The sequence below is a fragment of the Medicago sativa genome, chromosome 8 (genome assembly GCF_051527215.1).
Source record: "Medicago sativa cultivar Bolivia chromosome 8, Bolivia_mono, whole genome shotgun sequence".
Taxonomy (NCBI): domain Eukaryota; kingdom Viridiplantae; phylum Streptophyta; class Magnoliopsida; order Fabales; family Fabaceae; genus Medicago; species Medicago sativa.
In genome coordinates, this window is record NC_140756.1 from 54,812,103 (window position 1) to 54,834,976 (window position 22,874).

At 35.3% G+C, this 22,874-nt stretch overlaps 3 protein-coding genes and 1 long non-coding RNA gene across 4 annotated transcripts; 2 read left to right on the forward strand and 2 right to left on the reverse strand.

The window, feature by feature from the left end:
- Positions 1 to 896: 896 nt before the first annotated feature.
- Positions 897 to 1,601, forward strand: LOC146899611 (uncharacterized). The gene is made up of 3 exons (XR_015022832.1): positions 897 to 1,065; positions 1,195 to 1,345; positions 1,431 to 1,601. It is a non-coding gene; the product is annotated as an uncharacterized LOC146899611 (long non-coding RNA).
- A 7,117-nt stretch (positions 1,602 to 8,718) lies between these two features.
- On the reverse strand, positions 8,719 to 12,996 carry LOC146899612 (uncharacterized). Its single transcript, XM_085736821.1, has 7 exons — positions 12,909 to 12,996; positions 11,581 to 11,918; positions 11,335 to 11,549; positions 11,109 to 11,241; positions 10,712 to 11,011; positions 10,511 to 10,615; positions 8,719 to 9,891 (listed from the first exon to the last, which is right to left on the reverse strand). The coding sequence occupies exons 2-7, from the start codon at positions 11,914 to 11,916 to the stop codon at positions 9,349 to 9,351; spliced, it is 1,632 nt and encodes a 543-aa protein (XP_085592947.1). The 5' UTR covers positions 11,917 to 11,918; positions 12,909 to 12,996; the 3' UTR covers positions 8,719 to 9,348.
- Positions 12,997 to 14,494: 1,498 nt separating this feature from the next.
- LOC146899613 (uncharacterized) lies at positions 14,495 to 16,712 on the reverse strand. The gene has a single exon (XM_085736822.1). It carries the CDS (start codon positions 16,703 to 16,705, stop codon positions 14,495 to 14,497), a length of 2,211 nt encoding a protein of 736 aa, XP_085592948.1. The 5' UTR covers positions 16,706 to 16,712.
- A 2,922-nt stretch (positions 16,713 to 19,634) lies between these two features.
- On the forward strand, positions 19,635 to 21,001 carry LOC146899614 (F-box/FBD/LRR-repeat protein At4g26340-like). The gene is made up of 2 exons (XM_085736823.1): positions 19,635 to 20,516; positions 20,609 to 21,001. Exons 1-2 carry the CDS (start codon positions 19,635 to 19,637, stop codon positions 20,888 to 20,890), a joined length of 1,164 nt encoding a protein of 387 aa, XP_085592949.1. The 3' UTR covers positions 20,891 to 21,001.
- Positions 21,002 to 22,874: the final 1,873 nt, after the last annotated feature.

Sequence of the window (22,874 nt, forward strand, 5' to 3'; positions counted from 1 at the left end):
TATTTTATTTAATAATAAAATAAGTCACACCAACATTATAACTTCACAAAATCACATACTTCACATCAATCTTGAAAATCACACAATTTACCTATAAATCATGTAAACTACTTAAATTCATAAATCATATAAATCACACATATAAATCATATAAATATATGTTAAAACTCATCAAAATAATTAAATAATTACGACGGGCGTTACAATGTCTTAACATGTTGGTACGACATCATAGCGTGTCTTGTTCCACTTACTTGGAGATTCCTTATAAACGTGAATATTTTCATATATTATCTAAAGATTTGTTTCACGTTGAGAGTTGACCAAGAAAACGTGTTTCTAGAAGCAGAGATAGGTTTATGCTTGGAGTGTTTCTGAAGAAAGTTGTTGCAACATTTAAGGATTTCAAGTTGTTGCAACATGTAATAGCTTTAATAGTAGCCTGAACTCAAGTTAATGATTTCAGTTGTTGGCTCTTAAGTTTTTCTATGTAGCTTTGTGTCTTGTTAAGTGAAAACCGATAAAATAATTATTTGAGGGGAATGTATTTGGTTTGCTGTCCGTGCTTCATAGGTCTTAAGAAATAAAATGATTTGCTTGTAGTTTTGTTATTGATGATAGTTATTTTGTATTGCCTTCTGGGCACATGTTCTACTTAACTCACTTTTCTAAAATTTGCCAAGGGCTCATTTTGCTTGTGAATTTAGTTGCTGAATCTGTTCTTATGTTATTGAAATTAGAATTCATTTTCTTTTCTTCTTTCGTTTGCTATATATAGACGGAGGAAGAACAGCAACCACATCCATTACAACCACCACAGCCACTATAACCACCACAACCACTATAACCACGGTCAAATAGAAGAGGACCTAAAGTAACAATTCACCACTCTTCCTTCATTCCGATGCCACAGACTCAGCGGCCTGATGGACAACCGTAATTAGATCCGCCTACTGATCCTAATCTTCCGTACTTCGATTATACACTTCGAGACATCAGTGATCCTAATGTGAAGATTTTTGTTGATCGACATGACCGATATGTCATTAGCTCCTGGTCTGAGGCGTAAGTGTTTATAATGTTGGTCTTAATATGTTGATTCTAATGTGTTGGTAATGATGATTTGTAAGATTTTGGTTGTTCCTAATGTGTTCTAATGTTGATCAACAATTACGTTTATTTTTTTTCATTTAGGTTTTTGCCTAACAGGTTGGCTACGGAGTCAATCACAGCAATGATTGAAGCCAGATATCAGAAACCATAGCTATCATGGGGTGACATCACTACGGAAGGCAAGAACACGGATAACAACAAGCCAAGGGATGAATTTTGGAATAGTTTCAAAGTAAGTTACAAATTAATATATTTAACTAAATATATTTTATAATTAATATATTTACTAAATTTTTTATACATTATTATTTTTGCAGGAGAAATGCGTGTGGAAAAAAGATGAGGATGGTGAGATTAGTAAAGTTTTTGACAAAGCATGCTCCAAGCGCCTCTCAGGCATGCTTTTTGTTGCGCGCAAGAACCGTGGAGCGAACGATGAAAATCGTCCAGAATGGATTGGCGAAGGCACATGGCTTGAATTGTGTAAGAAGTGGAATACACCAGAATACAAAAAGAAGTGTGCGCAGAATGCAGCTAACAAAGGGTCAGAGAGGTCAGCTACCAACACACACTCAGGGAGGTCTGTAAATGCTGGTACATCTAGCTTCAGACACGAAGCACAACATGGACGACTTCCAACCTTATTGGAGACTTTTGATCATTTTCATTTTAAAGATGGATCGCCTCGTGATGATAGATCGAAAAGCATACATGTACATATAATATTAATATTTTTATTAAATATATCAATTAATGGCTTCACTGTTGGTGTTTTTATGGCTTCATTGTTGGCTTTCACTCAATAGTTCTATTTGGGCTGTTGGTGTTTTCACTGTTGCGTTTGTATGGCTTCTGTTTTAGAGCAGTTAAGATGTTTGGTTTGTTTTAGACATGATAACTTATATTTAATTTTGAATATATGTGCAGAAGACCATGACAGAATTTATTGAAGCTTTTCAAAGTCAGCAGGATAGTCTTCCCCCTTCTGATTGATATGATTCTGCCACTGCTAGTGGAATTATAATGAACAAATTTATAGAGACTGTGGGTGGGAAGAACAAGGGCCGTATTGTTGGTGCTGGTAGTAACTCTAAGTTATATCAGAAGGATTCATCTGGCTCATATATAGATACTTGCCTTAACTATTTTGAACGCACAGGTCGGTCAACTCGTAGACACGACGATCCCATTTATACTGAGGTTGAGCAATTGAGGGCTGAGAATGCAATATTGAAGGCACAATATGAAGAACTTGTAAAATCACAACAAGAAATGAAGAGCCAAGTAGTTGAAACTCAAACAACCATGCAAGAGCAACAACGACGATCTCGTGGGGGTACATCACAACTTGTTCCATATGATCACACGGTAACACCTCAATATGATGATTTGTGGGTATGATCTTATATCTGATTCATTTTTTTTAAAGTTTTATTACTTTTTTTTAGGTTTGTTTTATTACCAATTTAGTACTAATATTTCTATATATAAATATGAATTCAATATTTCATTGGAATTCTTTTAGTTCCAAAATAATCATTTTCTCATTTTCTTTTCCTATTATCACAACAGACGTCGTTCGATAGGTGCATAATTCCATAGTTAAACAAACGCCCTCGCGTACAACCCCAATCTATGCATAGTAATCATGAAGAGCATCGTAGACCTCATGTTCCTGTAGGTGATCGCCAGACGTCTTCTTCGACAAGATCCGCTTTCAATGCCGCTGATTTCAACATACCAGATGGTGAAATTTTTTTGAGGAACTATAATATTTGGGTATTTGTGTTGGCTGCATTATTGCTAAAACAAATATCCTCGTTCTGTAAGTTGGAACCAATGTTCTAACATGTGGTTAGGCATCTCTGTAAGATGCTGGATAAATGTGCTGGATGATGATTCAACATGTTCATTTTGCAGTTGTGTTACTTTTCTTCATGGTCGTGGATTGAAGAAATGTATGTGTGGTATCTCTCTACCTTGTCTGTATGGCCTCAATTTGTTTTATCAACAAATAAATCCAAAGGGGTAGATTGTTGGGTATTTGAGTATAGGCTTCATTGTTGCTAAAACAAATATCCATGTTTGTGTTGTTGGATACAAGTTTCCAACATGTTTTAGGCATCTCTGCAAGATGTTGGATATGATGTTCTAACATCCTGGCACGGTTCAGTGTGCCTGGTTTTATGCCTATTTGTACATGCGCCTTTTCTTATTAAGGAAACCTCGTTTTCATATCTTGGTGGCTAAGCAACGCGCATATCTGTACAGAATCAGATCGTTTATGATTTCCTAAGATTGTTCTATTTAATTAGGAAAGTTTTGGAGGTGATGAGGATGTTCCTAATTATGTGCCTACATATTAGGAGTTTCCTTTTCTGGTTCTGTTGTTTATGAAATGGATCACCGTTTGTTCTGAAGCCCAACAAGTCGTTCTGACCCGTATTGCTTCAGTATATATAGAAGACCACAAGACCTAATTCACTACTGAAGCCGTCAAACTAAAAAGGTTTAGTTTTTAGGGTTTTGAGTCTTTGTGTGTTCTACTCTTGTATCATGTTGATGCAAGTTTAGTTTTGATTTATTGTGAGCCTTTCTTGTATCATCGTGATACATGCTAAGGACTGTTTATTGAGTTGTAAACTCGTTGTGATACACCAAAGCTTTTAAGAACGGTGTAGTTTTGTTTTGAAGGTAACTTCATTTTGTAAGGGAGTGGGATGGGATCTCAGATCTAGGAGTTCCTAGGTTGAAGTCTATACGGGTAGGTCCTAGGTCATATAGTGCAAACGAGGAGTTTGCTACGAGCTATTGAATATGGACTACACTAGTGGATTTCCTTCCTGGCTTGGTAGCCCCCAGATGTAGGTGAGTTGTGCCAAACTGGGTTAACAAACTCTCTGTGCCTTTTACCTTCTTGTCTTTTATTTTGCTGTTTGTTTATGTTTACTGCCAGCATGATGTTGGAACATTAAACGGAACATCTGCTGTTTGTGCATCTGAAATTGAAAGATCACATAGAACAGCTTCTAACTAACGCGCTAAAATTCAACATCTGTTATATTTGTCTTGATCTGTCTGTTTTCTGCTAAGTTGATGTTAAAACATCTTACTCGACATTATGTTCGTATTTGATGTTGAAACATCGTATAAAACATCTGAAAGCTAGCCTGCCAGAATTTCAATAATAATTTTAATGCTTCACAAGAAAATCTCCAAAACATGGGTAGAGGAGGAAGTGGATCATCAGGTGGGAGATCGGGATCAAATTTTACCCAATACTATGATGATTAGTTTGGACTATTCTTTGTGATGACAGGTCTTGGGAAATAGGCGGTCTTGGGATTGGTTTTTCTTGTTTTGTAGACTGGTTTTTATTTTGTTATTGTTAGAACTTTTAGCTTTAGATTCCTATGTTATTCTGTCTCAGCAGTGCAGAATCAGGGAGCACCCAAGGACTGTTTGTGTGTGCTTCCCTTGTTATTTTGCTTAAGTTTTTTGGTGTTGTAACATGTTGCTGCTGTTAGAACTTTGTATTTCTTTACTTTGCTAGAGTTGGTAGTTCTTATACCTTCCTATGCTAATGAAAATTTGTTCATCCAACAAAAAACAATTATTTCTTTAATTTATTTTTGTCTAATTAATTTTATTTCATTAGGAAGCGCTCTCAAAAAAACAGTGGAAATTTAATTTATCTTTTTAATTAATTAATTAAATCATTTAAAAAAAAGAGTATTACTGGCGGATTTTTCTGCCATTATTGTTTGTCATTACTGGTGGATTTAATATTTAATATTAATTGGAAGCAAAATTACTGGCGGATTTAGTGGTTAGTTTTATTGGTCGTAACAGTACTGGCAGAAAAAAACGGCCAGTATTAATTAGGTAAATTTCCTCTATTTACGTTATTGACGGAATTTTCCGTCAGTAATTACTGGCAGATTATTCTGTCTGTAATTACTAAAGGAAAAATCCCTCAGTATTGCTTCCTCAAATCATCCCTAACACTACTGAGGGAATATTCCACCAGTAACATTACTGACGCCAGTATTACTGAGGGATCGTTTTTGTCACAAAAGCCTCCAGTAATGTGTATTACTGAGGGATTTAATTCATTACTGTGGGATTTAGTTGGCCAATAATAACCGAAATTCTAGTAGTGTTATGTGAGCACTAGCTAGACTTTCAGCTTCATCCCAAAGTTGGTTTGAGGTTTCAGCAATGACTGTGTTGCTATTGTAGTAATCATTGAATTCATCAACCATCCGAGAAGTTGTTGATCATATGCTTTCCAATCTTCAAAGGCAGGATTGGATTTCTTGCTTGAATCTGCAGCAATGATGAATTCTTCAGGGCACTCCTTCTTTCCTAACATGTAACATCGAGTCTGGCACCTCTGATTATGGGTAACACCATTGATTTCCATAATGGATAGTTTTCTCTGTCCAACTTGCAGAAACAGTGGATGGAAGTTCATTTTTGTGGTTTGAATTGGCAGCGGATGACATGGTTTGTATTGGATCAAGAGCCTTCAAGACTTAAGCGCTCTGATACCAAGTTAGAAAATATAATTGATATGTAAAACTGTTATGCTTTTACATTGATGAATACATGAGTATTTTTACAACAATGACTAGTTGACCTATCCTATAATCATGCTAGTCATCATGACAATGATTCTATAATAATTACAGTTGACTCATCTTATTATAATTACAGTTGACTAGTGCTATTGATTACAATGATTCAGTCAATCATAGGATTCATTCTCTAACTGTCATAAAAACAAGACAGTGCCAATTTCCAAGAACTGCAGAAAATGTATATCAACAACATATGAATGCAGCAAAATTACTGTTAATAACAAGGATACATCAACATTGTAGCTTTTGTTCACTGGATCCTAAAAAAGGAATATATTGTATTCAAAAATAGGATAGAATACAATATATTTATAATCACAAGTACTAAATAAAACCAATTTGTGCAACGCCAGTGCTCGTTTTCTTCTATTTGTTCTTACCATTCAATTTCGTGGTAGTAGTGATAGGATCTAGTTGTACATGTTCTGGAGGTACTACTTCAACTTTGTGTCACAGTATTTACATACTGCATACCACAAAATACCTGAACCATTATGATTTAATTAAATTTTAGCATATGCGTTATGTTCACAATCGTAGTGGTTACTGGTGTGGCCTATTGGTTCTTAGAATATTCCTTTCATTTTCCTGTTCTCTCACACCCGGTCTTCTCGTGCACTAATTGGTGTTCCTGTACTAAGCTCTCAAACTCCCAAATATTCTCTGAGTTACTATCTTTCTCAGATTGATTTTTTATTGTCAAGTCTAGTTGATATTCAAACCCTAAGGCTAGTTTTCTACTTGAATTAATACTTGTTATTTAACACTATTTATATTCTAACTCGTTCATTTAGTCTACAAGCTTATGGTTGTTATGTAGAAATGCAATATAAATAACACGAAACTTTTGCAATTTTCCTGGCCAACTCTAATGCAAGAACATGGGATTGGACCAAGGGGTTCCGCTCTTATTTGTGGATATACGGCCAATTATCATAGGCTACTATCTCTCTTTGCCAAATTCATCACTCTCACTTCTCTCCCTTGCTTCAGAATCATCAGGGCCGTCTTAACAAATTCATGGGCCCAGTTTTAATTTTAGAAGGGATGCAAAAAAAAGAAAAAATCTGGGCCCCAAAAATAAATAAATAAGTCATTTAAAAAAAAATTAAAAATCACACTTTGGTGGGTCTTGAACACATGACCTCACACTCAACAAAAAGTGGTCTCACCACTGAAGCAATCTGTGTATCTTGATATTATCCGCTTTTAATAAATATATATCCATTATTTTCGTGTCATACATATAAAAAAAATATTTTGGGCCCCAAAAAATTGGAGGCCCGGTGCCGTAGCCCAGCCCTGAGAATCATCACTCTCGTAGCCTGGAAACTACGAAGACAAAATTGTTGCTTCTGCCGAAGGATCCTACTTGGCAAATAATAATAATGATGATAATTAATACCTTCATTTCATTACTATTTATAAGTATCGTTTCAATAATCATGATGTTGCTAAGTATGAATGAAGTAGTCCTACTGGAGTCTCCTATAATTTCCATGTCCGCCTTCTTGTTTATCTACTGATATTATTATTGAGTGTTATTGGCTAAGCATATGCAAATCAAATATCAGTTGAAGAATCAAACCATGTATTTCTATTGCATTTAACATCAAATTATTACAACACAAACTAAAAACTATTTTGTTCAAGTTGTATTTCCCTTTCTTCCTCCATTTGATACATATCTCCTACATAGTCACAGAAAAGGATTTGGTTATAATTAATTCTTCATGTAAATTTGACTAATTTCATCAGAGTAACATATGCACATGAATTCCAATAACTAGCCTTCCGAGGATACTTTCAAATGAAATATCATATCAGAAAATTCTCATACATCATGAAAGGTTAAGATGGGAGACTGGTTGAATAACAAATAGGATTGAAAACTGTCCTGGACAAGGCGGCTGAACTCGGCTGAGCTCTGGTGTCACCCATAGTTGGTGCAGCAGATGCGTTCAGATTCCCAATCCTGCTTCAAGATTCTCGGTTAAAACATGCTATAGAGAGCTTCTCCGCTTCTGTCAATTTGCTGTCAATCACTTAAGATTATCCTCCTTTCCGTCGAAGTGTGTGTCTTCGGCTTGAAATGGCTTTAAGCGAGTGTTCATCAACATGTCGTGTGGTACTCTTTCGAATCTTACAATCATTTATTCTTTTCTTGCTTATGAATAACCATTTATCTTGCTTTCAAAGTGTTTGAATCTCGTGTATTTCTTTGGGTGAAGATTTTTCTTCTGGTGGCAGCACCTCATTTAGTAGTTTCTTTTTATTTTATTTGTTGGAAAAACTACGACCTTAAAAATTTTGAAGCTTAAATCTTTTCCTAATATTTTATTTTCTATCGAAATACATAAATTTCTGAATTTAATATAAATTTATGACTTTATGCTCTTTTGAATATTAAGTTAGAAAAGTAAAAGTTATAAAATAATCTCAACCAAAAAAAAATCAAAATTTGAGTAAAAAAAATGACATATTAAAATAAGGAATTAGACAAGCAGTCTGAGTCTGAGTTTGACAATGAGGCCAAGGAGGAGGAGGAGTCTAAATATATGAGGTAATATAGAAAAGTTATAGAAAAGTTGCTTGACACTGACCCCATTTTTGAACGTCATATGAAGAGACTTCGTACCGAAATCGATGAACACATGCATGTCATAGTAAAGGAGTGTGAGAAGATCAATACTGTGTTGATGTGTCACATCGAAGAAGAGTTAGAGAAGGGTTTGGCAGAAGACAAAAAGGCCATGGAGGTGATGGAGGACGATCATAAGAAGGTCGTGGAACCTCATAAGAAGACCATGGAGAAGGAGAAGTCCAAAAAGAAGGCCAAGAAGGAGTCTAGCAAGGGGGCGAAGAAGGAGTTTGACAAGAACGAAAAGGAGGACACTACAAGAAAACACTTGATTTCCTAGGGAAAATTTTCTCGGAAAGCACACTTATTTCGTCGGAAAACACTGTTTTCCTAGGGATTACCGAGGAAACGAATTGTAGGAAATTTTGGATCTATTCCTACGAGTTTTCCGAGGAACTTCCGAGGAAATATTTTTCCGAGGAAATTACCGAGGACATTTTGGTAGGAAAGCATTTTGCAGACTGTCAACACTGACACACGCTTTCCTACGAAACTTTTCTAGGAAATATTTATATTTAAAAACTCCCACTGACACATGGTTTCCGACAAAACTTTCCTAGGAAACATTTATATTTAAAAACTAAAAATTAAACCAAATTTTGATTTTGAAAAAGGCACCAAATAATTCAAAAGAGGTGCCAAAATATTTGGCGCCAACATTTCAGAAAAAAACAAATTTAAAAAAAAAATATAAATAAAGTGCGCCAAAATTTCAAAAAAACACCCAATTTTTTTTGAGAATGTTTCCTAGAAAACACATAATGTTGATAATAATTACATAAACAAAATGCATCAAGGCAAGTAGAATTTTCTTTGACAGTGGTGATGTACCACTGCAAACAACATAAAACACCCCAAAGTGACCCAAACCAGTCCCTAGCCAAAAAACCTGCTAAAACTAGCCAAAAAACCTACTAAAACTAACACCAAAATACACAACAAGAATATACATTACTCGCTATGATCATCATCGCTCTCCTCGTCCTCATCATCATCAACGTTGTCGTCGTCGTCATGTGTTCGGTCTTCTTGAACCGACGGTGATGATTGACTCGATGGCGACGATGATTCCGATGTTTTCCTACTCTTCATGCCACCCATCCTTTTTGTAACCATCCTTTTGAGTTTTCTCATTTCCTCTCCCTGTTTGGCCAGCAATTCCCTTAACTCATTCTCCGATTCTTCTTTCTTTGCCAACGCCTCCTTTTGAGATTGCAACTCTTGGTTCATTCGTTGTATCATTGCTTGCATCTCAAGAGGCAGCTCTCTAGAACGAGATGAGGACTCTGGTGGAGGAGGAACATAGAACAAATTTCCATGTACCACATTGCCTGCTAACGGCCCAAGACCGTATATTGTACCCGGTCTTCCTTTTCCTGCAGCCTTTGCAGCCTTTGCCCATAATTGAAATTTATTGAGGTAGGTAATTTCTGGATATGATGGAACCTCAGGATTATCTGCCAAAAACTTCGCTACATTCGTGGCATAAGCTTCCTATAAAGAAAAGTAATAGATAATAAAGCCAAAACCAAAACAAAACAAACACACAGCAACAGCAAGCTATCAACACCAAAACAGAAAAGCCATAAACATAAAACACCAAAACAGCCGCAAAACTGTGATAATATACAACCTTCCAATACCCCTAACGCCTAAGGCACTATCCCGGAACCCAAACCCACTCATAGACATTGCAAATTACCACATAAGGACCCAAATTTCCAACAGACATTGCAAATTAGACAGACCTCATTCAGTCATCCAACCACAAAAAGAATCCATTAAAATGAATAAATCACACTTTGAGTGATTTTTTAAGCTAAGGATCAAAATCGTATTCACATTTTCTAACCATCATAATTTCCAGCCATACATGCTCCTACTAAGATATTCTCAGAATAATAAAAAAATCACAACTCTGCTATAGCAGACACAAGATTATATATAATAATACCTGATGAAACCAAATATTTTACCTGAAGCATAGAGAAACTAACATTGCATATGAGTCCTAATTAAAATAACAGTCTGATCACAAATCAACAAGCACAAACCAACACACGACCCACATCCTTTGAACACAGCTGAAAACAGAAAATGATCACAAATTTACCTGAGTATTGCTAGCTCGAGCATCGACATACCGACCAAGTCGCAGACTGAAACGAGTCTCTTTATGGATCTCTTCCGGATAAGGATCTCTACCCAAATTGTTACGCTAATTGTACACACAAAAATATTAACCAATTAGAACATTTGGCAAATTTAATATATACATATATAGAAATATAAATAGTTAAATATATTTTTTTACCAAATTTCTAGCATGGGTAGTGGTACTGACAGAGCCTTGTGCGTGCAACTGTCCTCCTACAACAGATGCCCTATTCGCCTTGTTAGCTTTGGATCGGTTGATAAAATGTGGATCTTCATTCCAATACTTCAGCAGTAACTCCCAGGCTTTTTCCCCGATCCATTCTGTACGATAATTTCCCTTACGTTTTTTCAATTCCTGCCGTTCATCATACAACAAATCTGATAAACGTCTAGCGGCTACCCTATGAAAGTTTCTCTCTACAAGAGTGTGATGATGAGGTTCCCATGTACAAAAATCCTGCAATAAAAAAAATTATTAGACATTCAATAATTTAAAAAATAAAGCATATTATAAAGTAAATACAATTATTTAATATTCAATAAAATGTGTTTACCGAAAAGTATTTAAGAAGGATCTTCCTGTCATCGGTAGTAAGATCTGTGTATACAGCCCAACGCCTATCTTTAGGGTAAAATGTCTGGATCGCCATCCTAATATGTTCTGATACTCCGTGGGATGGCTCCAACCTACAAATTTGAATTGTTAATTAAATTATGCATTTAAAAAACTAATAAGAATTAAGTCAAACGTAGGTAACAAATTAAATTTTTATTACGTACGTTTCAGGTGTTGGTGTAACGACAACAAGGTTGTCCATATACTCCCAGTCTTCAATAATTTGACGCCGTTGTTGTCGTGGTTGATCACCCCCAGACGGAACCTCTTCATTTTGGTTGCTTGCTTCTTCATTTTGGTTGCTTTGTTGTTGATGTTGTTGTTGTTGATGTTGCTGTTGTTCTTCATTTTGGTTGCTTTGTTGTTGATGTTGCTGTTGTTGTTGTTGAGGGGGCTACTGGAAATGATGCGGGAAGAGAATATATGGGGGGCTGGCTAGTAGTAGCCTGACTAGTAGTAGCTACTGGAAATGATGCGGGAAGAATAGGCGGTAATGGTGCGGGAGGATTAGGCGGGTATGGTGCGGAAGGAATAGTCGGGAATGGAGTGGAGTAAGGAGGTGGAGTAGTAGCAGTAGGAATAGGAGTACCTGTCCGTTCATCAATGTTACGGAAGGTAACCCCCGTCGGCCGAACCCACTGTCTGGTAGGGTCCGAGGAAACATCTATTCTTCCATTCTTCTTTTTCTTCGGCTTCCCATGATCTACAACATGAGCCTTACCCCTATCCTTGTCTCGCCCAGACATCCCTGTCATAATTATACAATAAACAAAATTAATAGAGGTAGCAAAAGAAAGAGTAAAAGATAAACTCAATCTTAAAATTGTTCTCATTTTTGTGTAATCTCCTATAAATAATAGCTACAGCAAAAGCTACTTGAAAAGCATTCACAATTTGAGTAGACAGGGAATATTAAATCACATACAGCTTAGATACCCTGTTAGTAAATATCGTATAACTTAAGATACAAATATCCTTTTGAGAGTGGAACTCGAACCATTAGAAAGTAGACAAAATTATCTACATAATAGGCACTAGAATCATGGAATTTCAATAAGTATAGTGGGCAAAACCCTGATTATAAGTTGAATAAAAACTGCTGACATGTTTCTATACTTGTACACGTTCATTAGTAAAACTGTACAAAATGGATACTTAAACACCAAAACGAAAATTATATTTATATTCTTGACATTCTAAGCTTTCCAGCGAATGTTAGTTTACTCAATTCGGACACCGTTTGATATTTTAATTAAATAGACGAAGTTGAAGTCTGTTTACTAACAAAACTGAACTTTTGGATTGGTTTTGTAGAATTACACTCAAATCAACATAAAAATATGTAAAAACAAACAACCAATCAAGAGTAAAACCCAGTTAAGGTGCTGGTATAGCAAACAGAGTTAGCAAACAGAAATGTGTAAAACCCCAGTGGGTAGAGCTCCAGCTTATACCACTAGACACAAATAAATAGGCCTCCTTACTCAAAACCTATGTAGCACAGCACTGACACTTCAAATTGAAGACGTGTCCAATGTCTGACACCAACACTTACACATAGGTTACATTCAATAATTCCAATTTCTCGGATTATTATTGGCGTCAACATGTCAGTGTCGTGTTTGGTGTGTGTGTCTTGGTCAGTGGTTCATAACTCATAACAATGAATAAATTTCACAACCCGTTAAAATCAAAAGAAAAGCTATAATAATCAAAATCAATAGTCAATTTGCTATACCTGCTCGGCTGAATGTATGAGAACAGTTCCTTTGGTTTCAGTTGCAGAGGTATCAACACCTCCAGCAAACACAGCAACCTTAAACAAGGTTAACAAAATAACTCAGAAATAGAAAATATGAAAATCTGCCAGTAAAATTTCATTCAAAACAAACAGAAAAACAGATTTTGATCTCAAACTACAACCTTTTAAGTGGATTGGTTCTTATATTTGGTTAACCATGCACACCCCTAAATCCCACTACAGGGATTGAAGATTTCCCCATTTCAAAAGCTCAATAACCCACAACTATTGAAATGTCGCATAAACACACAAAGTTGGGGTTTTTTTTTATTTTAAAAAAAAATGTATATATCAAAACCTATATGTCGCATAAACACACAAAAAAAATGGGTTTTTTTTTTCTTTTCTCAAACAAGATGCTATGAATAATCGCAAACCCTAAAAATTAAGAAAAGAAACAGTAAACCCCAACAAAGAAAGAGAATAAGGATTCAGATACCTGATACCATTAGAGAAGATGACAGAGGAGTTGAGAGAGAAAAGAAAGATACCGATTGGATAAATCTTGAAGGAAGAGAGTGAGAGCGAGCGATTAGTGTGATGGAAGCAGCGATGGAAGCAGCGAAAGGCAAGAAGATGATGAACAGTGAAGGTGCATGCTTTGATTTATGCCACGAGTGAAGGAACCGATTGAGTGAAGATTCGGTTAGTGAGATTGTGGGTGAGATTGAGCCATTGGGTTAGTGAGATTGAGATTTAGGTTTCAGATTTGGGGGGGAAGGTGAGATTGAGGAATTATTTTCGTTTTAGGGTTTTGGAGGTGATGGAGGGAGATTGAAATTGGGGAAAAGAGGTGGGAGGGAGACTGAAATTGGAATGGAAAAGAGGGAGTGTGAAAACCTGCGACCTTTTCTCTCATTTTGATAGCATATGATTTTTTTTTTTGAGAGATATAATTTTATTTTATTTTACAATATCTTATAAATAATTTTTTAATATATTAGTTAGATAATAAATGATATAAAAATTACATTAGGCTTCTTCAAACAAAAAAAATTATAGATAACTAATATGATAAAATCATTATATTGAACATAAATGTTTCATTTTTTTTGGGTACAAAAACATAAATGTTTCATTATTATGATAAAACAATTACATTAAAGACATCATGTGTTTTATCAAGGGTTATTCATCGTCGTCATAATAAAAATCATCCACATTGTTAGGGTTATTTGCATCTTCCTCATTGTCTCTAGAGTTACTTGACTCCTCCCCGCTATCAGTGTCAATAAGTAACATTCGAGCTAACATTTCAGCATCAAGTTGTTGACCGTCAACATCTCTGTCAACCAAATTTGTAACAGGATCGACTTCAATCACATTTGGAACATGTGATATTTCATCATCTTGGTAAGGTATTTCTTTATCTGGAACTTCTGTCTCAAACTGACCTCTTGGTTTACACTTGATAGCAGCACACCATCCATGTTTGCGCCGATGATGGGAAGGATAGGGTACATAATACACTTGACTAACTTTACTTGCCAAAATGAAAGGGTCAAATGCATTATACATCCTGTTCATTCGTACATCAACAGTTTACAAAGAGTGATAGGCATATTTTGATCCATTTTAACAAGTTCATCCATCCTCAAGGTTGAAGCACACAAGTCTTTAAAAAATTGGCTAATTTCAGTCAATGGGTTTAAGACATTGTTTGGCAATGAACTAAACGCAATTGGAAGTAAGCGTTCCAGGAAAACGTGGGAATCATGACTTTTCATTCTATGCAGTCTTCCTGAGTTGACGTCGGCACACCTCGACAAGTTAGAACAATATCCGTCTGGCATCCTCAATTCTTTCAACCATTGACAAACAGATTTTGCTTCATCAGCAGTAAGACTATAAACAGCCTTGGGTTTTAGATATTTTCCATTTGGAAGAAGTTGTAGCTCCATTTCTGGTCTCTTACAATGCAATGGCAAGTCCATTCTAGCCTTCTCATTATCTTTTGTTTTACCAGAGACATTCATCACCGTGTGAATTATATTGTCACAAAAGTTCTTTTCAATGTGCATAACATCAAGATTATGTCTCAGTAAATTATCTTTCCAGTAAGGGAGATCCCAGAAGATACTTCTTTTGGTCCAATGGTGCTTATTACCATATTGTGGGTGTCTGACTCTTTTGCCAACATCTGTGAATTTCAAAAGTCCTAGTTCATTGACTCTACGATATACTTCCTCTGATGTTGTCCTAGGAGGTGGACCATCTTTTTCTGTTTTTCCTTTAGTAAACAAATTCCTCTTCTTACGAAATTCATGTGTCGCTGGTAAAAACGGACGATGACAGTCAAACCACGAATGCTTTCTTCCGTGATCCAACCATATGGCCTTTGTGCGTTCCATGCAATGTGGACAAGCCAATCTGCCATGAGTCGACCATCCAGACAACATTCCATATGCAGGAAAGTCGTTAATAGTCCACATCAAAGCTGCCCTCATTCTAAAATTCTTCTTCCTTGCAATATCATATGTCGACACACCGTTCCACAATCTATTCAAATCATCAATTAAGGGTTGTAGATACACATCTATACCATCTAAGGGGCTCGTAGGTCCTGGTACAATACAACTCAAAAACAAATAAGGCTTTGACATGCACATCTCAGGAGGAAGATTATATGGGGTAAGAAGAATTGGCCAACAAGTATAAGGCGTTGCTGATGCTTGGATATACGGAATAAATCCATCAGAGCATAATCCAAGCCTCACATTACGTGGATCTTCTGCAAAATCTTGATGTACTTGATCAAAGTGCTTCCATGCCACCCCGTCACAAGGATGTCGCATCACACCTGAATTAGTTTTATTGTAATAATGCCACGTCATTTTATCGGCCGTGTGAGTTGATGCAAATAATCTCTGCAATCTTGGTATTATTGGCAGATAAAACATTGACTTGACTGAGACTTGTTTCTTCTTCTGAGAACCGGCATCATCACATACTTCATACCTCGGTGCATTGCAAAATTTACACGCTACCAACGCCTCATCATTTTTACCAAATTCGTTGTCGTAAAATAACATGCACCCATTAACGCAACAATCAATAGTTTTAACTTCCAATCCCAACTTCTCCACCAACTTTTGAGCCTCATAATAACTCAAGGGCAAATTGTCCTTTACAGGAGTTGCGTCCCTCACGATATTTGTATAACACTCTGAGCCTTCTTCGGCTACACTCCAATCTGACGCGGCAGCTAAAAGCCTCACACTCATGGATAACTTAGAATCAGACGACCCTTCAAACAACGGCTTGTTTACTTCTTGCATCATCTTGTAAAACTTCAACGCTTTCTCATTCGGGATTGTTTCCTCTTCACCACCCTCGTTGTAAGACAGGTTCACCCCAAGAGCATCACCGACCATATCTTCCATCACGCCAAAGTTTTCACACTCCATACGCGCCTCACTGCTTGAAGCGTGCATATTAACATCAGACTCGGTATTATTTGTCGGCTCTTGTTCACCGTGATAAATCCACACATAATAATTCTCCATAAAACCAAGGTCCTTTAAATGGTTTAGAACATCTTTTGGGCTCCGAATCAACCTACACGTACATTTAACACACGGACATCTTATCCCTCCCTCCAGTTGAAAGGCATCTTGCGCCATGGCGTAAGCAACAAAATCACGAACTCCATCCACAAAAGCCGCCTTAAGTTTCCTTTTCCCCGGATATTTTCTATCGTACATCCAACTACGATGGAAAATATGTTGGTCCATTTTTCGCGTCGCTGCAGTTGACTCAAATTAGTTCCCTTTTTTATACGTAAATATTTTTCTAATATAAATAACAATTTTTTTCTAATCACCTAAATATTTTGAAATTTGTACAAAATAAACATGCTATCGCATAAAAATTATATAATATTTTATATTTTATGACTAAAATATATAACATTTTCTAATCTATATCACATTTTCTAAAATTTGTATGAAATAAATTGCGCGCATATACAAATTACGAACGACAAATAAATGTTAAGCGCGGACGCCAAAATTAATTCCCACAAAATAATTCACATATGTCATATAAATTAACTTCATAATTTTTTTACTAATTTACATTATTTTTCTAACAAACTTAAATACATATTTCTTTACTAACTTAACTTTTTTTTTTAAAGAACTACGGTAACATTTTTACTAACTACATTTATTTTAAGTAAAACAAATGTGATCTAAATAACATATTTACTACAATTTAATTTTACTAACTATGTTTCTAATAACTAATATTTTTATTACTAATCCATTGAATAAATTTTAAATAAATAAAAGATACTAACCTCAAATAACAAGCCAATGAACAAGTGGATCCAAAAAAAAAAGCAACAACCAACCAACAACTACACCAGCCTCAAAATGGATCGAAAGTAAGGAAACTACAAAAAAAAATGCAACATATTTTAATAACTAAATCAACAATATATATAAATACACACATTTTTAAAAGTAAACATTTTTAACTAAACTACAAGTTTTTCTACAAGCTAACACTTTTTTTATTATACTCTCTCTAACACTAATAAGTTGAAATTTAATTTAATCCGACTAAATTTTTTTTAAAGAAGCTAATCTGACTAACATTTTTTTTTAGAAAAATGCCGATAACATTTTTATTAATCACAATATAATAATTTTAGTAACTATTTTTCTAATAATTAATATTTATTACTAATATATACCATTGTAGCAATTATTTAAACTAAGTTAGAAATATACCAACCTCAAATAATAAGTCGACGAACTAAGCGGAGGCAGCAAAATCAACGGCAACGAACAACCTCAAAATGGATCGGAACCAACAAAACTATAAATAAAAAATGTAACTTATTTTAATATATAACTACATTATATATTTATAAATTCAAACACATGTAAAATTGAAATCAATTATAAAAAAATAACAATAATAACCTGTGTTAGAAACTTCAACAATGATAATAAAATGATGGAGAATAAAATTTGAGTGATATTAAAAAAAATTGAGTGAGAATAGAGTGAAGAAAATTGAAAGGAAGAAAATAGAGTGAAGAAAATGTGAGTGAAGAAAATGTGAGTGAAGAGTGGATTTATACACAGATGCTGCAACGGTAAGAAACGGCTAGTGTGGTTGTGGGTCCCAAGTTTTCCGACGAACATTTCGTCGGTAACATCAACCAATCACAACCTTCCACGCACCCTTTATTCAACGTCTCTCTGCATGTGGGGCCGCAGCTTTCCTAGGAATCTTTTCGTCGGTAAAGAAGCCAATCCCATGCTACCACGTACTCATTTTTTTGCATGTGGGGCTGGGGTTTCCTACGAAATAATTCCTAGGTAAACGAATCCAATCACAAGCTGCCACATCTCACCTTTCTGTGTATAAGGGTCCCCCATAAGTTTTCCGACGAATATTTCGTCGGTAATTCGTAGGAAACAAACTCCTAGGAAATTTCCTCGGAAACTTTAGTAGGAAAATCCCATAAGTTCCATCGTGGATTGTTTTTTCAATTGCGAACCCTCAATCGCTTTCAGATCATTTTATTCAGTTTGTTTATGCGACAGGTAGTTTGAAAGCGCGCCGCTCTTTTTTACAACTTATTTGTCTTCTTTGAATTTGGATGATGTGGAATGGACGAAACAGTAGAATATTCAATAATTTAGATAATTCCATTCCTCAGCTTATGGAGAAAGTAAAACATTATTCGTAATGGTGGATGAAGGCAAAGAATGCGAACTTTGTCTTTGGCTATCATTATTAAGATTCAAGCCCTTTATACTTGTTTGGGCATCATGATTCCGTCCGAAAATTCCGTCCGAAATCACTGTTTTTTTAGCAGTGTCAGTTCCTTTTTTTGCCTCTTTTTGTGATTGATTTATTGTAAATTTTAGTGGTATATTTTGGTACACCTTATGCTAAAAGGACTACCTTGTTGGTGTTAATATATTATATTTTTCTTCTTAATAAAAACAAATTGTTATTTTTTTTAAAAAAATATTATTATATTTTTCTTCATATTTTTCTCTCTATTTCAATTCAATTAAGTGATTTTTCACATAGATCTAGGTTTATTCTTCGTGATTTCGTCATCCGAGTGTGGTGGTGTGCGTTGTTCGTCGTCTTGTGCGGTGTAGTTTGATTTTCCGTCTCTTTGTGGTGTTTATTTGATTCATATTGAAAGATCGATTATTCAATTAAAGATTTAGGCACATGGGTATTCCGGTCACTTTAATTTTATCATATATTTTTGTAGGCGTTATGCCTGGATGTTGAGAGTTTGTTCGCAGATTCATTCTTTATGTTTTTAGCGGTGTTGAATGATATGTACACTGTCAATTTGAATGAATGAATATCGTTTTATTTTTTGTCAAAAAAATGAGCTTTAATCATATCATATAAGATTTGAAATTTTGTTATGATTACTTTTTTGACAGATTTTTTATGTTAACTTTTTTTAAGGTGGTTTTTTATTTATGTTTACTTGTTACTCAATATTATTTGATTAGTAGTCTTTCATATAAATAGAAATAGAAGTCCACTACCAAAAAAAAAAAATAGAAATAGAAGTTACCCTAATTCACATGCTGTCGCAAACCCTACACCTTTGACTAATCTCCATTATCGCTCTCCCAAACCTTTCCATTGGTTCCTTCCTTCACCTCAACGATGATGGTGGATAGAATCAGCGATTTACCGGATGAGTTATTGTCTCACATTCTCTCTTTTCTCCCAACCAAACTCGCTTTCACTACAACCGTTCTTTCCAAGCGATGGACCCCACTCTGCTATTCACTCCCTGTTCTCCACTTTGAATTTGGTTGGGAGAACTTGTCTCAAACTAACCACCAACACAGGGAAGACACCTTCTATCAGTTCAGCCGTTTTGTAGACACTCTCATGCTCTCTCATCTTTCAACCAACAAACCCCTCAAAAGTTTTCTCCTCATCTGTCCTTTTGGATACGGCGAGCAATACAGTCACATCTTCAATGCATGGTTTGAAGCGGCGAAAGAGCGTCGTGTAGAGGAGTTTCATTTTACTATGTTGTTTCACGACTTAAATCCCATAACTTTCATCTCTCAAACCCTTGTTCTTCTCAAACTTATGAATGTAGTCATTGGGAATGATACTTCATGTGTTGATCTTCCCTCCCTCAAAACCCTACATTTAAGCTTAGTTGAATTTGAAAATCTGAATGATTACATAGGTTTTCTTTCTGCTTGTCCCAACCTAGAAGATTTGCATGCTGAACAAGTCTTTTGTAGGAAACCGTGTCGAAAGAACACATCCAAAGGGTTAAAATCCTTCGCAGTATCTAAATTGGTTGGAGCTAGTATCAACGTGATGGATGCTCACTTTAATGTCATTAAAAATGTCAAGTTTCTACGTATAATCATAGATCAAAAGGAGTCTTTCAAAGTCATTCATGTGTTTTCAAACTTAATTCATATTGACCTGTCGTTTTCTCATTACTCATTTCATAACTGGGATCGTGTAGTTCAACTGCTCTACCATTCTCCCAAGCTTCAAATTCTTTCTATTAGAAAGGTTTGCTGAGTAGTATGTTTGTTTGTTTGCTTGTTCTTTTTTTTTTTTTTACATATATTTTGTATAAATGTTGTATTTTATCTCCTTGACAGGAGAAGAATAAAAATTTCTCCAAGAAATGGAAATGCCCATCCTCGGTTATTGAATGCGTTTTATCTCACCTCAGATCATGTACTATTATAAACTTAGAAGGCTCGGCAAATGATCTTCGATTTACAAAATATATTTTGCAGAATGCGAGTCTCTTACAGGACATGAAAATCAGCATTACTACTGTTGGAATGCTTAACGAAAATTTGGAAAAAAGTAGGATTCTAGAAGAACTGTCCTCCTGCCCAAGGATATCTTTAGGATGTAAACTTTCATTTGAATGAGTATAGTTACTGGAATTGTCGGTTTTTTCATTAGTTTCTATTCTAAATATGTTGCAACCATTTAGTTTGTTAGTTCAGACAACATGTATGGTAGATTACCATTGCGACTCAATTAATGATTATGTTTGGATGCTTTTAATATTATTTTGCTCTATTACATTGAAAGTGAGAATTATGTCCTTATTATTGTCAGAATTGTTTGACTGTGCTTTTGTTTTGAATATGTTGGCACTGTTAACTGTCAATTCAATGCTACTGCCATGATGACTCAACATTTTTGTATAATTCTTGGTCCAGACCTAGTCGAACAGATAGCCTTGAAGAATTGCATCAGACGTGTATATATTTTTTGTTGCCTGAACTTTATTGTGATTTTCTTTTTCAGCTCTGTCTAAATATATTCTTTTTTAGTATCCAGTTAACAAAAGCTACCCTTGTTAACTGCATTATCCACAAACTCACCTATCTCTCTTTCTGTTATCCTTCAATTAAATACGATAATTTAACAGTAATTTTGCTGCATATATTCATTTGTTGTTGATTAGCATACATTTTCTGCAGTTCTTGGAAATTGGCACTGTCTATCTGAAGTCATATGTGTGTGTGCGCGCGTGCGCCTGTGCATGCATTTATTCTATCCTGCTTCTATTATGACATATAGCTTAGCTGGTCAATTCTTAGAACTAACGATTCATAGTCAACATTAATATGCCAACATGAAGGGAAAATGTGAAAGGAACAGACAAACAAGTCAATCCTAGAAATCGTAATCCTAGAAAACCAAAGCTACGTGTTAGAGGCTTTGACACTGTGTTTAATAAAATTGTTATTGTAACTATCTCTTACCATTGTATTTCTTTGGATCTTTCTATTGGTAACAAAGAAAGTATAATAGTGGCAGCACCATGAATAAGTTAATGACTGGAATATTGTTTTTTGGGCAGGAAAGAGAGGATATGACTGATTCTATCCACTATTTCCCTCGAGTTCGAGGAATTTCCCTGTTTTTGCATTACAATATAATGCTTTTTCTTTCTTGTGTCGGAGGAATATTAAGTTTTGAAATCCATCTATGGTGGCGGATATTCATCCATGATTTGTTTGCATCTCAAGATAATTAGAGATATTCATCTAAATCTTATGGGTAGTCCTTATCTAATTCTTGAAATATTCACTCCGGAGTGAATATTTCAAGAATTAGATAAGGACTACCCATAAGATTTAGATGAATATCTCTAATTATCTTGAGATGCAAACAAATCATGGATGAATATCCGCCACCATAGATGGATTTCAAAACTTAATATTCCTCCGACACAAGAAAGAAAAAGCATTATATTGTAATGCAAAAACAGGGAAATTCCTCGAACTCGAGGGAAATAGTGGATAGAATCAGTCATATCCTCTCTTTCCTGCCCAAAAAACAATATTCCAGTCATTAACTTATTCATGGTGCTGCCACTATTATACTTTCTTTGTTACCAATAGAAAGATCCAAAGAAATACAATGGTAAGAGATAGTTACAATAACAATTTTATTAAACACAGTGTCAAAGCCTCTAACACGTAGCTTTGGTTTTCTAGGATTACGATTTCTAGGATTGACTTGTTTGTCTGTTCCTTTCACATTTTCCCTTCATGTTGGCATATTAATGTTGACTATGAATCGTTAGTTCTAAGAATTGACCAGCTAAGCTATATGTCATAATAGAAGCAGGATAGAATAAATGCATGCACAGGCGCACGCGCGCACACACACATATGACTTCAGATAGACAGTGCCAATTTCCAAGAACTGCAGAAAATGTATGCTAATCAACAACAAATGAATATATGCAGCAAAATTACTGTTAAATTATCGTATTTAATTGAAGGATAACAGAAAGAGAGATAGGTGAGTTTGTGGATAATGCAGTTAACAAGGGTAGCTTTTGTTAACTGGATACTAAAAAAGAATATATTTAGACAGAGCTGAAAAAGAAAA